Source organism: Tauraco erythrolophus, chromosome 6, assembly GCF_009769465.1.
Source record: "Tauraco erythrolophus isolate bTauEry1 chromosome 6, bTauEry1.pri, whole genome shotgun sequence".
Lineage (NCBI taxonomy): Eukaryota > Metazoa > Chordata > Aves > Musophagiformes > Musophagidae > Tauraco > Tauraco erythrolophus.
The window spans coordinates 15,656,224-15,671,780 of record NC_141470.1 but is presented as its reverse complement, the minus strand read 5'-3'; the positions used below and the strand labels follow the sequence as shown (position 1 = coordinate 15,671,780).

At 40.9% G+C, this 15,557-nt stretch overlaps 1 protein-coding gene across 1 annotated transcript in view; it reads left to right on the top strand.

The window, feature by feature from the left end:
• SCUBE2 (signal peptide, CUB domain and EGF like domain containing 2) overlaps positions 1-15,557 on the top strand; it is a 42,055-nt gene that overhangs the window by 5,984 nt on the left and 20,514 nt on the right. Inside the window, exons 4-11 of the mRNA XM_086613070.1 lie at positions 386-520; positions 6,270-6,395; positions 6,788-6,904; positions 7,774-7,863; positions 9,521-9,637; positions 10,627-10,749; positions 12,581-12,697; positions 15,136-15,258. Coding sequence (XP_086469196.1) covers positions 386-520; positions 6,270-6,395; positions 6,788-6,904; positions 7,774-7,863; positions 9,521-9,637; positions 10,627-10,749; positions 12,581-12,697; positions 15,136-15,258 — 948 coding nt within the window. The remainder of the gene's footprint in view (positions 1-385; positions 521-6,269; positions 6,396-6,787; positions 6,905-7,773; positions 7,864-9,520; positions 9,638-10,626; positions 10,750-12,580; positions 12,698-15,135; positions 15,259-15,557) is intronic.

Below are 15,557 nucleotides of genomic sequence, written 5' to 3'. Positions count from 1 at the left end.
AAATGTGCTAGGCTGCTGAGTGGTGGTACTGTCCAGCTGCACTGAGAGGCAGAGTACGTTCATGTAGGTGGAGTCGTGCTTCTGGCTCCACTGAGGCGCTACGCTGCCTTAGTTGTAACCAGTAACTCTGGTTAGTTGGCCAGCATTTCTTGAGAGCCCTATGACTGACTGGGCAAACTGGGAACAGGGGAAGAACAGCAGCAAAAATGTGCTTTCCCAAGGGTGACGGCACAACAACAACAGTCTAGTCTGGGGTGTCTAAGCTGCCTGGGTGGTTACATGGCAAGTAGATGTCTGTCTGTGCTGCCTATTGAGCGGCTCCTGCCGATATGAGTGTATTGCTGTTAGTACAAAGCTGATCTCTCTCTTTCTCTCTCTCTTTCAGATACAGATGAATGCATGTTCAACAACGGTGGTTGCCAGCATGTTTGTGTCAACACTGTGGGGAGCTATGAATGTCGTTGTAAGGAAGGGTTCTTTCTAAGTGATAACCAGCATACCTGCATCCACCGCTCAGAAGGTACCAGCTACTTCCCTCCAGGCACCAAGCAGGAGTTTTTGATAGAAGCTAACTGCAAAATCTCTAAAACAGCTTCAAAAGTATTTTTAGGTTGAGTTTTTCAAAGCTGTGACGGGTCTCGAAGTCCTCACTCCTTTTAGAAGGAACAGTGTGTCAAAATCTTCTAAGTGACTTTGAGGACTCTTTACATCCCTTCTGCCCCTTTGATCCCACCTGTATGTCTGCAGTGTTGTGCTTGTTAGAGACTGTACTGCAATACTCCCAGTGTACTTTACGCTTTGTTGTGCAGCTAAGCTGCGTCCTGATCCAGGGAATGGCAACAAATTGAAGGACAGTGAATTCTGACCATTTCCATTGGCTTTAGTTACAGGGCAATACCTGCGTTACCTTCAGGTACCTTTTAGATTCCCTGTACAGTGTTTAGGTTTCAGCTAAGAGTTTTATTGTTTGTCAGCCCCAAAAAGTATTCAAGTCACGTTCTTTGTTTTGAGTGAAACCTCTATGAAGCGACCTTTGAGAGATCAGAGAGCCTTGGATATCTAATTAGACATCGGATTGAACAAAATTGTTTTGGGTGCCTTTAGGGAATACTTTAAAGTGGTTGCTCAGATCAGGGAGTTGTCCATTGAACTGTACAGTGAATATCTTACCAAGAAGTATTTAAAGCTGCAAAGCTTTCTTTAATCTATGGCTCATCGTTGGCATGACTGTAAGAAGAATCTGAGCATGAATAAACAAAACTCACTTCAAAAATCCCCATAGTGAAGAGATCAAAATTTATAGACATATGTGGCTATCCACAGATGAGCGTGCTGAGGTGGCTGTCATCTGACGTAGTTGAATTGATCTTTTGTTTGAAATGAGAATTTGTATTCCCAGCTTCTCTGGTACTGGGCTTGGTCTCACCGGGGTCTGCTGATGCATGTCATTTCTCAGGCCATTGCTGAGCCTGCCACTGCAGGAGCTGAGCTGGGAGTGGAGACAAGCAGGAAGGCTGCAGTAGTGGGGCAAGGCATTTCCTTCCGTGTTGTCTCGCTAGCAGTGATGCGTGTTTGTGTATGTGCGTGGATGATGAATGTAAGGATGAAAATCAGTTGCTTGAACTCCTTGTCCTGTCCAATGCCAAGGGAGGAAAAACTTCCAACTCTTTTTATTCTTACTTGCTGCTTCTTGAGCACCTTCTACTCTCCTGAACTAACAGCAGCAGCATTGCCTATCATTAATATTTGTTCCCTAAATTGTACCTTTGGAATTCTACCTTTGTTCTCTTGTTTTTAAAGATGCAGTTAATTTCTTTTAACTTTTTGACGAAGAAGGCCTTTTTTTTCCGTAATACCAAATTTCCACTTAATCTTTTTTTTTTTACTTTGAAAAAGAAAAGCAAGAGGGAAAAAATTTTTTTTTTTTTTTTCCTTAGAACTACTAAATAAAAGCTATTTTTATGGAACCCAGTCTTAAGGTAAAAACCTGTATTGTTTTTGCCTGAAATACTTTTTTCTTCATACTAAAATACAGAAGTGTTTGTTTTGTTTTCTTTAAAAGCCATTTTTTCGGGTTATCATATTGTGACTGTTTCCTTCCTGCCTCCCCTTCATTACTGTGAAGAAGAGCTCCACGGGATTCCCCACTTTTTTACCTTGGGTGGGCAGATCTGTTGTAAGCCAAATCTCATTGCTTTATTTTTCCCTTCACTTTGTTCTCCGCTTTTCTGCTCATCACTAGATCTTCTGTTCTCTTTCTTGTGTGTGCATCTCACAGTGTATATAATTTATTATTTCTCGAGACCTCACAGCATTGATTGAAACAGCATTTGGCACCTACTGCCTTAGACTATCATTTGGTTTTGCTTCTTATCTGTAATATAAGGGAGTATTTCCTTCCCTGTCTTCTGGTCCAGTTAAGAGAGTGCTTACATTAACGCTTTGGAGAACTTCCTAGTCATCTAGGAAAAAGAGTGATCTGGAGTTGAGATGGGGGAGAGAGAGAGGAGAAATACAGAGGCTTGGGGCTGTTGTATTTCTCCTGATGACCAGAGTAACAGGGGAATCTAAGAGTCATCTGCCCTTCCAAGTCTATTTGCACTTGTCCTCTGGGTTCCCTGTCACCTACTGTGACATGGGACTCAAAGTCGGGTTGCTGTTAGAGGAGAGTTGGTAATTCAAGCTGATTTTTTTATCTGATATGACTGTGTTGATCTGAAGCACCGGGGTGCTCAGAGGGACTTGATGGGTTCTGCCTAGCCTCTGCTTTTAAACCACAGGAGCTCAGTGTGTCTTGGGAAGTTGTGCACAATCCTATTTTTTTTTAGCTTGACTGTCTGCTGTGAATGAACTTATTTGTATGTGGGAGAATGGATCTGCTCTGGGAGGCTGTCACAGTAGCTGGCAGGGCAGCTGTGCACATGTAGCTTGTTTCTGTGTTTAACTTGCTCCATATTAGAGAATATAAAAAAATTAAGGAAAACAATGTTTTTCACAAGTAAATATGTAGTACATCTTGTGGTTGCGACTGCTGTGGATGACAAATCTTGCTACTGTCCCCTCCCTTGTGGTATTTCACAGTCATGGCTATCTGCTTGTTGGGCTGAATCAATGGGAGTGAATTGGACCTGCAAGATGAAAGCCACATTTAAAATCCCTGTGTGGACTGAAGGCTTGTACGCAGGGAATCATCTCAGCTGTTGCTCTTAGAGTCCTTCTGACTGTGGAGAACAGTGATAACCAGAAAGCTTTTTGGAAAAAGTTGCCATAACACAAGGATGTAGAAAGCATGAAAAAGAGATGAAAGCATTCCTGGGATGTCCTGTTCTGCTGGCTGTGCTGATGCTCCTCACCCTTTGGCTGTTAGAGAGTGCCCCTGAGAATCTCTGGTGGTTCTTTGTACAGTTGCATCCTCTCCCTCTGTCCTGTTGGGTGCCTGTTTAAACGTGCCCTAAATGAACCTAAACGTTCTTAGCAGATTGGTGGTGATGTCCCTATAGCTTCAGAATAAAAAAGACAAAGATTTAAACATAGATTATACGTGTAAGAGATTAATTTAACGTGATCTAATGGGGAAATATTGTGCTGGCTTTTTGCCTGTGTCTTGCCAGTAACAGGAGCGCTCAGATCTCACTGAAATTTGCTGGGTAACTTCGTGAAGGTCCAGTCCTCAGAAAGGACTAATCTCCTTGGGGTCCACTAGGCCAGGCAGATGCTGGATTCAGCTCTCTTGGCTGTGAGTGTGGTGATCAAGAGACTCATCCATCCAAGAGACTTGTGTGTCAGTAAGGCAGGGTCTCCTGCAAGAGGAATTATGTTTCTGGGAAGCGTGTGGTGGAATTTGACCTAAAGTTTTTTGGGGGTTAGTTCTGCACCGTGATCTGCCATTGCAACAGCTCTGGAACAATGGGACCTGGGAGACTTTGTGTCCATGAAGGAGCTTGCAGTCACATAGCATTTACAGCTTTACAGACATTTCTTTCATACAACCTTATAAAATGGGACTGAGGAGAAATCTACCTTTGGAAACAAGCAGCAGCTTTGTGGTAAATGCTAGAATGTGTGGATGTATGTATCTTCTATGAAACACTGTCTTTTGTACAGCTAGATTTTGGTGGATTTGGTCATGTACCTTGTTACACAACGGGTACTTTGTTATTGAAATGTGCCCTGGTTGGGGAAGTGCAGTTTTAGCTTTCTATGGAGACCTGATTGAATTCTGCTTACTCAGAATGGAGCAATCCCAAATCAAGCATTTAAACCATTTGTCTGATGTCGGTGAACTTTACCAAAGTACCTCCTTGAACAGTTTCCCCTTTGGTAGCTCAGTCGAGACAAGAGGAGAACTTTGTTAACAGAAACTAAGCAGCTGATTCTCAGACACCTCAGAGCTAACAGACCAAATCATATTGCATGCTTAAGAACAGAAATGTCACAAAAACCCAAGAGTTAATGAGGCTAATTTGTGACCTCATAGGTTGTCTCATTCCTTGACTGACAGCACAATAATGGATGACAGCTTTCATGTGGGCTCCTTGGATGGTGCCTGTGTGCTGCAGGATTTGAAGTCATTGTCTTGTTAGACTTCTACAGAGTCCTCACTGTGAGAAAGGAATCCAAAAGCCAGTAGAGCAGAATAATCTAGGCTCTGCAATATCCATTCTTTTGTTACTTAAAGCTGTCTTAATAGAGAAAGGGTACTGTAGCTTGTGCTTCAGATGGCGAGAATAGTCGTGTGCAGAGCAAGGACCTAATTGAAGTGTAGTGGAATAATGGTGACGAGCTGGCCTCTGCTTGCCAATACAGTGGTTTTGTTTCATTTAGTAGTAAGGCTGCAAAAAGGGCTGTGTAAATTTAAAAAACATATAGGATGTGGAATTGTTCACACCATCTCTTTTCAGCAGCATAGTCACCCTTTTCATTCCTCTCTGACTGTGCATCTGCTCAACTCAGTGGAAGTTCACTGAGGTAATATATGGAATAAGCCCTTGCAGCCAAAGTATGCTTCGCTTAGTCTTCTCAAGTGAAGTGTTCTTACCAAGAAGAAAGAGCGTTTTGGTGTAACATGTCTTTTAAAAGCCAAATGCACAAAAGCAGAGAATTTGGTGGCAAAGGTGTGTTCTCTGTATAGCTGAGGAGAGCATTCATTTGCCTTCTCTTCCAGTTTTGTACCACTATAGAATACTTCAGAAAAAAAAATCTGTGGTGTACTGTTAGAAGGAAAACTATTCTTTTAATTTGGTCTAATGATCCCATTTGATAAGTCAGTCAGCTGCTGTGTAGTTTTAAGTTGTGCGTGTACAAATCGATTTAGCTGAACCATGGGGCAAGGTGAAAGAAGTTTTTACAATAATTCTAGGAACCGTTCCTCCCTGTTCAATAGACTTTTAACTTTTTACAAAGGCCAGACAAGGTGCTCTGACAGTCGTTGAGTGCTGGTGCATGAACAGCTTGTAACTGTCTTGACAGGATGTTTTTAGGAGGTGCACCAAAAGGAATAAAATCAGTAGGGTCACATTGCTTTTTCATTTGGTTAAAGCAGACACTGGCACTAAATTCTGTCCAGCTGGGAAGGTGTATAGAAATACAGAACACTGTGATAATCCCCAGTGGGGTTATTTTGGGAGGTATTTCTTGAAATCAGAAAAAAAAAAAAAAAAGAAAACAAAATGGTTAACAAAAAAGAGAATTGACATACAGTATACACACAATCCGCATGTCTGCCAGGTCACCACTTGATCACTACTGAGGTAGGTTATGACTTTGGGAATCTGCTTTGTAGGCCAGTAATTGAAATAGGGATGAGTTTTGTGACTGTTGGACTAGGTAGTCCTGTGGCTGGTGGCTGCTCTTTTAAGCAGAGAAATGAGAACTTCACTTTAGGCTTTGACCTTGCCAGGTATCAGCCACCTTGCAATTTTTGTAAAAGAAATGAAGAGGTTATATAAACACTGGTATAAAGTGAGAGCATTGGATGAGAATGCAGATGCTGTACAGGCCTAGGGATGTTGCTTTTTGACCTTGCAGTCAAAGAACATGGGCACAGAAAAGATTGCAGATGGAGAAACCTTGGGGCCATTGACTTTGCAGATTGGACTTTCTGCCTTTCCTGTCTGTAAGCTTATACATCTTGTCCTAACACCGCAGAGTCTTCCCAGAAGTAGCAGGCTGTTGTCTGTGTGTGTGTATTGCACTGACTTTATTTGACTGTTGCCTGCACACAGAGATGCTGAGGATGCTGATACTCTTACACTTGTCCTGTTTTGCAGAAGGCATGAGCTGCATGAATAAAGATCATGGCTGTGCCCACATCTGCAGAGAAACACCCAAAGGAGGAGTTGCCTGTGAATGCCGACCAGGATTTGAACTGTCCAAGAACCAGAGGAGCTGCATTTGTATGCAACATTCTGCATATGCTTATGGTTTCCCAAAGTGAACAAATAGTGTTCTGTTTGCAGTGATATGGGATTTGGTATGTTATAGCTAAACTGGGGTGACACACCTAAATTGTGTGCATTTGAATTAAACTAGAATCAGTGGCTTTGCTGGACACTATCACACTAATCTGTTGGTTGCTACAGTATCTGTAGTTTGGGAGTTGTGCCATCATTCATGATGACAGGAAGTTTAGCTCCACAAGAGAGCTCTGCAGTGTCTCAGTCTCAGGGAGTTCTTCAGGAAAGGGACATGTTAGCAAGGTGTATTGGGTGGTCAAATGGAGACAAAATTACACTGTCTTTCAAAGATGCTGGAAGTACTTGTGAGATGTAACATATTTTCTTCCTAGTAACATGTAATCATGGAAATGGTGGCTGTCAACATACATGTGATGATGCTGATAATGGGCCTGTTTGTGGATGTCACCCCAAGTACATCATGCATGTGGATGGGAAAACCTGCCTGGGTCAGTATACCGTCGAGGGAAGTAGCTTTCTGTCGATGACTAACTCTAGAGTGGTGTGACGTTGCTGTGTGTGCGTGATTAATGCTCTTCATAATAGCATGGCTAAAAAATGTCAAGAAGTCCAGAACTAAGAAACCTGCTAGTGCATGAGTGAGTTGGTTGGATCCAGGCAACTTACACTTCCCAGTGTAAGTAGCTACCTAATATTACTGCAGCCTGTAATTATCACTGGTCTCTCTGAAGCACAAGGCCTGTCACTAAACCAAGAGGATTCCCTTCCCTCTAGGATATTTCAGGTTCAGTTTCTTGTGTAGCGTGAGCCAGAGTGTAACCAAGCAGTATGTCTGTTGAAACTAGAACTCTGATTTTGATCAAAGTATAATTTTTGCAAGGCAGTAGTTATCCAGTAAAGAAAGCACTAAAGATTGATCAACTCTTGCAGTCTCTGGAAGAGTTTGTTGTCTGTTGATTGAAATCAAATGCTCAGGCATAACTGGCTGGTCCTTTTATTAATCTGTGATAGATAATGACAATGTGCTCTTAACAGAACAGTTCATGACAGTTTGATTAGTTGCTTCATCTTGTTGCTGTTCACTACATCTGTAGCACATCTTCTGTTTTTTTAAGAATACTGAAGCAAACATGAATTGTAAGGAAACAACAAAAGCAAAGTATTCTCATGGTTTTGACTGAAGGGTCTTCATGATTTTCATTATTACTTTCTTTTAAAAAAAAAATTGTTTCTACCTGGTCAGTTCCAACTGTCTCTGATAATTAAGCGTGCAATGCAGCTGTGTATGTATTTGATGTCAAATGAGACTTCTGGTCAGGGCACCTTTACTCATTTGCTTTTTTCACATTCCTTACAGAGAGAGAAGAGGCTACTGTTGAAATTTCCGAGGGAAACACTACAGCAGGAGCTGATGTGGACAAGAGGGTGAAGCGACGGTTGCTTATGGGTAAAAGTGCTTATCCAAAATAATTTTGGATTTCTGTTTGCTGAAACCTTTTAGTTTGAAGAATTGTGGTGGGTTTTTTTTATTGTAACCATCATAGCTCTGGGCTGAATTCAGCCTGAGATGCTCCACTCCCTTTTAAGGAAATGATATGGTTCCATAATGCATAAAAACTATGTACATTGTTTGTGACAGTCAGTAGGAGGTGTCAGGAACTTGCCCTTGAAGTAGTATATGTTTCCATGGTTCTAATTCATCATGGGAATGTAGTACAATCCCTTCTGTGCTACAGTTTTAGCCAAGTGATTGTGGAGGAAGCAGTGTTTTACCTGCTTCTCTTGAATTGAAAGTATTTTTCTGCATGGAAGAGAATTGGGCCCAGTGGTGTACTGCATCTAGAAGGACATGTTAGGATACAAGGCCATCTTATTCTTCCTAAAGATGTTCACATCTGGCCCAGAATGCCAGCCTCTGAGAGTTTGTCACTACTGGGAAGGCACTGGCATGAGAAACAGTCCCTGTGGTCTCAGGGCAGCTGGGTCAGTGGATGTCCGCCTCAAAAGCCCTTACTCCAGGCAGTCAGGGTGATTTACTGTGCTTATTGGCATTTGCCACAAAAGTAGCATGGAGGCTGAGGAAGAAGCTACCAAAAATGTAGGGCTAGCTCTGAGCTCCTGAATCCATACTTAGACATCTAAATGAATAGCCTCATTTTCAAAAAAAAAAATGACGTTTCTGTGGAAAGAAGGAGGAAGAGGCACTCTGTCTTCATGTGGAGGTTGGACACAGCCTCCCAATATTGAATGTGAGACAAGAGACTGGGAGAGTATCAACCAGTAAAGGTCTCAAAACTTGAGAATAAGTAGCATATGCTTGATGATGCAGAAAACTGGGAAACAGAGCTAGAAAGGGAGGATTTTAAAAAGCAGACATAGAAAATGATCTTTGCAGCTCCCTGAATCAATCTGTGCTGGATAAAATTGCATTTATCTGGCCAGTAATAAAGGTTGTTAGAGTGATTGAGGCAGTTAGACTGACTACAAGAGGATGAATGCCAAAGAGTGAGTTATTTCTTTTTAGTTGAATGTGAAGAACTGTACTTTAGGGATGTTTGCTGGAAAGGTTTGGTGAGATTTGGGCTTAATTTGCATAGGGGGAAGTTCGAGGAACATTAGGTTGAGATGGCACCTTGGTTACAAGCCTGAAGGAGTGCTCAGTGTGGGTGTAATCCACCATGACTGGGAGCACAGGTAGCGTGTGAAGATGTGTTGGGAAGGATTTAAGAAAACCAGTTTAGTAGTGCTGAGTCAGTGTGACCAGGTGTCTGAGTATTGGTGGGAAGTGTCAGAGGATCAGCCAGGACTGAGTGAGGGCATAAGGATACAGACCGACAGGAATAAATTCATCATTAAGGAGCAGGGATTTGTGTTTCAGTACGAGAATATCCAGAGAGAGTATCTTAATTTGTAGAGTCTCTGCAAAAAACTGGACATAGCTGAGGCAAGGATTTTGTCAACACATGTGTTTAGTAGTTGTTCATGTATACTAGACTAAATGTGGTTGAATAGCAGTGTGCTTGGAACCATGCATGTATCACATGGTATTTCTTGTTACCATTATAATATCCCTGAGCAAACTTCAGCTTTATCTTGCTGGCTAGAAACGTGTGCAGTAAATAATGGTGGCTGTGATCGTACATGTAAAGATACATCGACCGGAGTTCACTGCAGCTGTCCTGTTGGATTCACGCTCCAGTTTGATGGGAAGACATGTAAAGGTAAGTGGACATGGATGTACCAACACCTTACTGTAAGGTATTCATCTCCAAATGAAGGTAATCCGGTGTCTAGAGGAAAGACAGTATGTGTAATCTGACCCAAGAAAGGACTGCAGCCAGGGGTAGACACAGTTTCCGTTGCATCAGGTGCACCATGTGCAGAGAATGTCTTCTGCGCCACCCTCTCTCTCACCACTTCCACTCCTCCTGCCAAGATGGCCTCATTTTTCACAGGTGAGATTTGGTAGGAGGTAATACCGGTCTGTGGTAAAGTAAAGGTCAGTACTGGGAGAGGTAGGCGTGTAGATTCTTATAGGCATACAATCCAATAGCCTGCTATTTTACCCACAGGTAGCTGGGTATTAGACCAGTTTTTAAGCAAATATCAGTGTGTAAACAGGGATGTGTGAGTAGAGATACTTATACTGGTCCAAGCAGCTCTAATGAGAGTACTGGAAAGGAGCAAAGGAACATTTAGTTTGTATATTAGAATGCATTTTGCAGTAATTAGATGTTAAGACTGTTCTGCTAGTCAAAAATTATGGAATCCCCATGCCAGAGTCAATTAATATTAGCTAAAGAACTCATTCTAATATTGGCAGAAAAAGCCTCCTCGTCTGAGATTTCTGCAGAGCTTGGGAAGAGGAAACAGAGACAATGTTTAAAAAGCTAAAATCTATTAGAGAGTGTTTAAGTCAAAGCATTTCCAAACAGAACTTAGAGAAATGGTCTTTTGTGAATACTCGTACCCAGATGTGACTGACAGCAGTATGTTAGATGAAAGCAAATAGCACTGTCATGACCAGACATGAATGGGCCAGATCGTTCTTAAGAGCTGGATCTGATCTTCCTTAAAATTTGTAGTGGTCTCACTAGGTTTTGTTTCTGGGCTTCTCTAACCATTTGGACGTGACTGTTTTCTGGATCTGGCAGTGGAAGTACATTGAATGTACTGTGTTTATTTGCTGAAGCACTTTTTTTTGTTACAGATATTGATGAATGCCAGTCCAATAATGGAGGCTGTGATCATTTCTGTAAAAACACTGTTGGCAGTTTTGATTGCAGCTGCAGAAAAGGATTTAAATTATTAACAGATGAGAAGTCTTGTCAAGGTATGTGCACTGGAGAGGCAATAGAAGTAGAACAAATCGGCATGGCTTGGACATCTACAATGATGAAGTGATAATGGACTCCAGAATAATTTCCATGCCTCAGTTTTGTTTATTTTCTTTCTGAAACAGCTGTTGAGTTAATACAGTTGGCTCGATACTGTTGTAGGAGGTATGTTTAATGGCACAGTGAACTATTATCTGGGAGCGACAGAGATAGCATCATATAAAAAAGGTCTTTGTGAGGATAATGCTTCCCCTCACCCTTCTGTTAATGATCTTAAAATAATTTACAGGGAAAATTAAACAATATCTCTCTGTCCATCTTACTGACTAGTTCACCATTGCAGTGAAATTATTTTTTCTTGATGGGACATATAGATTCCATGAGTTCATTATTTAAAGAAAAAAAATATAACATGTGGTCTGTGAAATTATAAGCCTGTAGACAGACTGGAATCAATTTTCCCTAAAACATCATAGAGCATCTGATTTTTAGGATAACATGGATTTCTCCTGTGAGTCTTACAAAACGTATTTGAGTTTCTGTATAATGATTTGTACATATAAAGTTAGTAATCCTGTTTAAGCTGTTTAAATACATTGAAATGTAAGGATCAAAATGCTCTGTGGTTTTGGAAAAGCTACAGTATGAAACAATGTAAAGCCAATCAGCCAGCTGAGGAGGTGAATTATTCCATTTCCTAGACAACCAGCTGACCTTAATGATGAATTTCAGAAAGCTGAACTGATCAACAGAAAATAGTTTTCACCTGAGTTTTTGGTGTATTCTTATTCTTTTTAAATCAGACAAAGAAGGACAAGTATTTATATAGAACATACTTACTATAAAAAATAAGGTAAGATTTTCAAGATAGTTGTGGTTTTGTTTAGTGGAATCTGTTTATGAATGTATTTTAAAGACTTGCATCTCTTTTGTCCCTGTCACTTCCGTTACTTTCCCTAGATTGTTTCAAAAGTGATACCTTGAAGGATGCCAAAGCTTGAGAAAAAAGAATGATGTAATGTGTCAGTGATATTCATGTGAACTTTTTTGTGTCTTTTGAACTTTCTTACATGGCACACATAGTGTACTAGCACAGAAGTTGCAGGTGGTTTTGATGGTATGATAAACATTCAGGGCCTCAGAAAGTGATGGGAATTTTGCCATTTTACCATTCAATTCACTGAGATCATGATAAGGCTATTATACTAACTGGACTTACAAAGATGTTTTCAGAGTGAATGTAATGCCAAGGAAAACTTTCACTGGACAAAACAGGTATCTCAGCAGCTTTTAGTGACAGACATTGAAGTCTAAATGTACAGTAGAATGAATCCGTGGAAAAATTCACCAAATTATTCCAGTCATCTGTCTTCAGGTGTATCTCAGAGAACATGGTGATTTTCAGCAGGCTTAAATCAGGCACTGCTTATTCATTTGCACTTAGAAATGTGGCCGTTGCTTTCGTTTATGTAGTAAAACCAAAGGCAATACTTTCTTTTATAAATCTGTTTCTGCAGACCTTATGTAGACTTTTCTTAATGAAATCAGAATTTCATCAGCATTTTTTTTATCCCATAAAGGAGAAATAATTTGTTTTAAACGTAATTGTTAAAAAATGTAGCAGCAGTTTTCATGTTTGCCAAGAAAAAGCTTGTTTGGCAAACTAATTGTTCCTTTAAAAGTTGTCATTTTACTATGTTACATTATTTGCTTTAAAAGAATTTGCTTAGTTTACATAAATCTGCATGTTTCTGTCCAACTTTGTTAGCTCATCAGTGCTCCCTTGCCAGGCTGAAAGATACTGATGTATCCCTTTAAAACTTGCAGACATTGATGAATGCTCTTTTGAGCGGACGTGCGACCACACGTGCATCAATCATCCAGGCACCTTCGAGTGTACTTGTAACAAAGGATACGCGCTCTACGGCTTCACGCATTGTGGAGGTGAGTGATAAAAAAGCACTGCAGGCCATGCTGGTGGAGTGCTGTTGCCACAGGTCTAATTAGTGTCTGTGCAAGACACAAGCCTGTGTATATGCAGTAGATGTATAGAGTAGATTTTACTCTTTGCCATGATAAGGAGACACAGCAAAAGTAGAAACTGATCCTGCTCAGTTCCGTCTTCGCTCAAATGGTTTTCTCTTCTCACCCTGCATCCAGAAAGCACCTGTGACTATTGGAACAAACTAATGCATTTTGCATCTGGATATGAAAGCCATAATTTGTTAGATTTTTTTGCATGCAGAAATCTCGTTGACTTCAGAGAAAGGTCAGTGGAATAGGTCTTAAAGAACAGGAAGCTGTGAATGACTTAGAAGATTACAGTTTTGCAGGTTGCCTTTGTGCATATGTCAGATCCTCATGTGATGGAGATTGGAATTTAGCTGGTGTAGTACCACTGATTTACATTGGCCAAGATTAAGTCTCTTAAATCTTTTACGCCTTTCTTACAAGAAAAGTTCAAGGAAAGAGAGAAGGATGTTCACAAAACCTCAGCGTGTGTCAAGTGTGAATATTTCTCCAACGAAATCCCAGAATTAACATAAGGAATAACTGGACACTAAATAGAATTAAACCTGTTTTATGTAAGCTCTAGGCAAGACCTTATTGACTCCGTGTGCTCACTTAATTCTGAGTAAGACCTATTTATTTCTGAGGCCGAATGAGCACACTTGAACTTGGAGATAACAATTCAGAGATCTCTGTGTGCCTGATGTGTTGTAACCTCTGCCTCTAGAAAGTCTGCAAAGAAGATTACAGGGGTACAACATCATTGTGTTTTATCCTGATGAACGGGGAAGCCTGTCTGGATGGGGAGTAACACTGTTCATGTGTTCTACTTGCTAAAAGAAGTCTGTTCTCATGAATTCCTCTGCATTAATTTAATTTCTTTTGGCCACCTGTGAGGGAAAGGAATTGTAATTTTGCTATTGGCTGCTAATTGGCCTCTTCATGGCATACTCCTGTGCAGAAGATGTTAATCCCTGTTAGTCTTTCATTTACTGGCAGTCACACGCTGTGTCAAAGTTGATGGGGATACTGAGTATACACCTTCTGACTTACATGGAAGAAGTCAGTAAGTGCTGAAGATAATAGGTTGCCATTGCATGCAGCGTCCCAACAAAGGTCGATGAAAACCAAAGATTCAGGCCAATTCTGTGGTATCTTAGGAAGCAGTACCAATTTAAGGTGTTCCCATCTTTCTCCATTATTCCTCTGCTGCTCATTCCTACCCCTACTGTCTCATTTCTGTTAGTAGCATGTTTTTCCCCTGAAATCTGCTCAGTTTTGTAATCTGTTTCACAGTGTTTTCTACCAAATTTTTACCCATCTATGGCGAGGAACAAACGGTTGGGGAGAGCAGTGATAAGAACTTACTACTACTATTGAGAAAATTGTACGTGGAAGTGGGTACCCTCAGTTACACAAATTTTCTGGGTCTCATAAGAGGTTTCTTGATGGCAGCTTTCTAGGTTTATATATAATTGCCATAAAGCTAATGGAGACAAGTGAAGCAGTCATCAGGGTGGATCTGAGAAGCAGAGACACAGAACTTTGCATTTTCCTTTTGTTGAAATTCATGAGATTCCTGTCGGCCCCTTTCTCCAGCTAGTCAAGGTCTCTCTGAATAGTGGCACAACCATCTGGTGTATCAGCCACTCCTCCTAGTTTTGTATCATCTGCGAACTTGCTGGGGTGAACTCTTGTCCCATCATCCAGGTTTAATGAAGAGGATAAATAGCATTGGCCCCAGTACTGACCCCTGGGGTACACCACTGGTGAATGATATGTTCTGCATCCGCATGCAAGTTTGCACCAAAGGCAGTATGTTGTGTTGTCAGTAGTTTCTCCTATTGGTATTTATTGGACGCGGCAGGGCCCTCAAATTGGATAGTTGGCCAAAAGGGACAACGGTGATACAGTGGTCTTATTTGCCCACAGGGAGTCAAACGGTCTTTCATGGCAGTTGTATCTATCTGAGCGCTTTGGAGGATTGATCAGTATGAATCTTGTCCATGTCGTCTGTCTTTATTCCAAATTAGAAATATTAATTAGTTAACCAGACACAGCACAATGCAGACTTATTTGGTCTCCTTTTCTTTAATTTGTTATCATATTTCTGAGGCTGGATATTTTTTTAATTATGTGATTTAAGGACATAACTAACATCTCCCCTCTGACAACATTTGATCTGTTTTGACATTTATCAAAGGATTTCCATGAAAACAAAACTACCTCAAGGTGGATGTCCAGATAGCCTTCCTAAAATCTTTTCCAAACCCTGCTAAGCAGTATTTGTGTGCGTATTTACCCGGTGGAGTTACAGTACAGAACTTTGTCAAGAGTAACTTTTAAAAAGTATTTTTACTTTCCCTCTGTAGATATTAATGAATGTAGCATCAACAATGGCGGTTGTCAACAGCTGTGTGTGAACACGCTGGGAGACTATGAATGCCTGTGTCACTCTAACTACAAATTACACTGGAATAAAAAGGACTGTGTCGGTAAGGTGCCCAGTGAATACATTTCTACTCCCGATGTGTCCTTGGCCATGTGGTTATAGTCAAATCTGAAAATCTTTATCTGTCCAGTTAAGTGGTATGAGTCATCGTTCCTAGTATTCCGCTTTATGTTTTAGGCAGGCATGATGGGACTGATGTTGAAACTGGTAAAACCAAGCAAAAACCCCCAAAACAGGAGATACTTTGAGGGATTTTGGTGCTTTCTTTCCTGTGCTTTTATCTAGCTGATTCTTCTGTTTCCTTTTGTTTCTCTGCATGAGAAGGTTTGCTGATGACAGCTT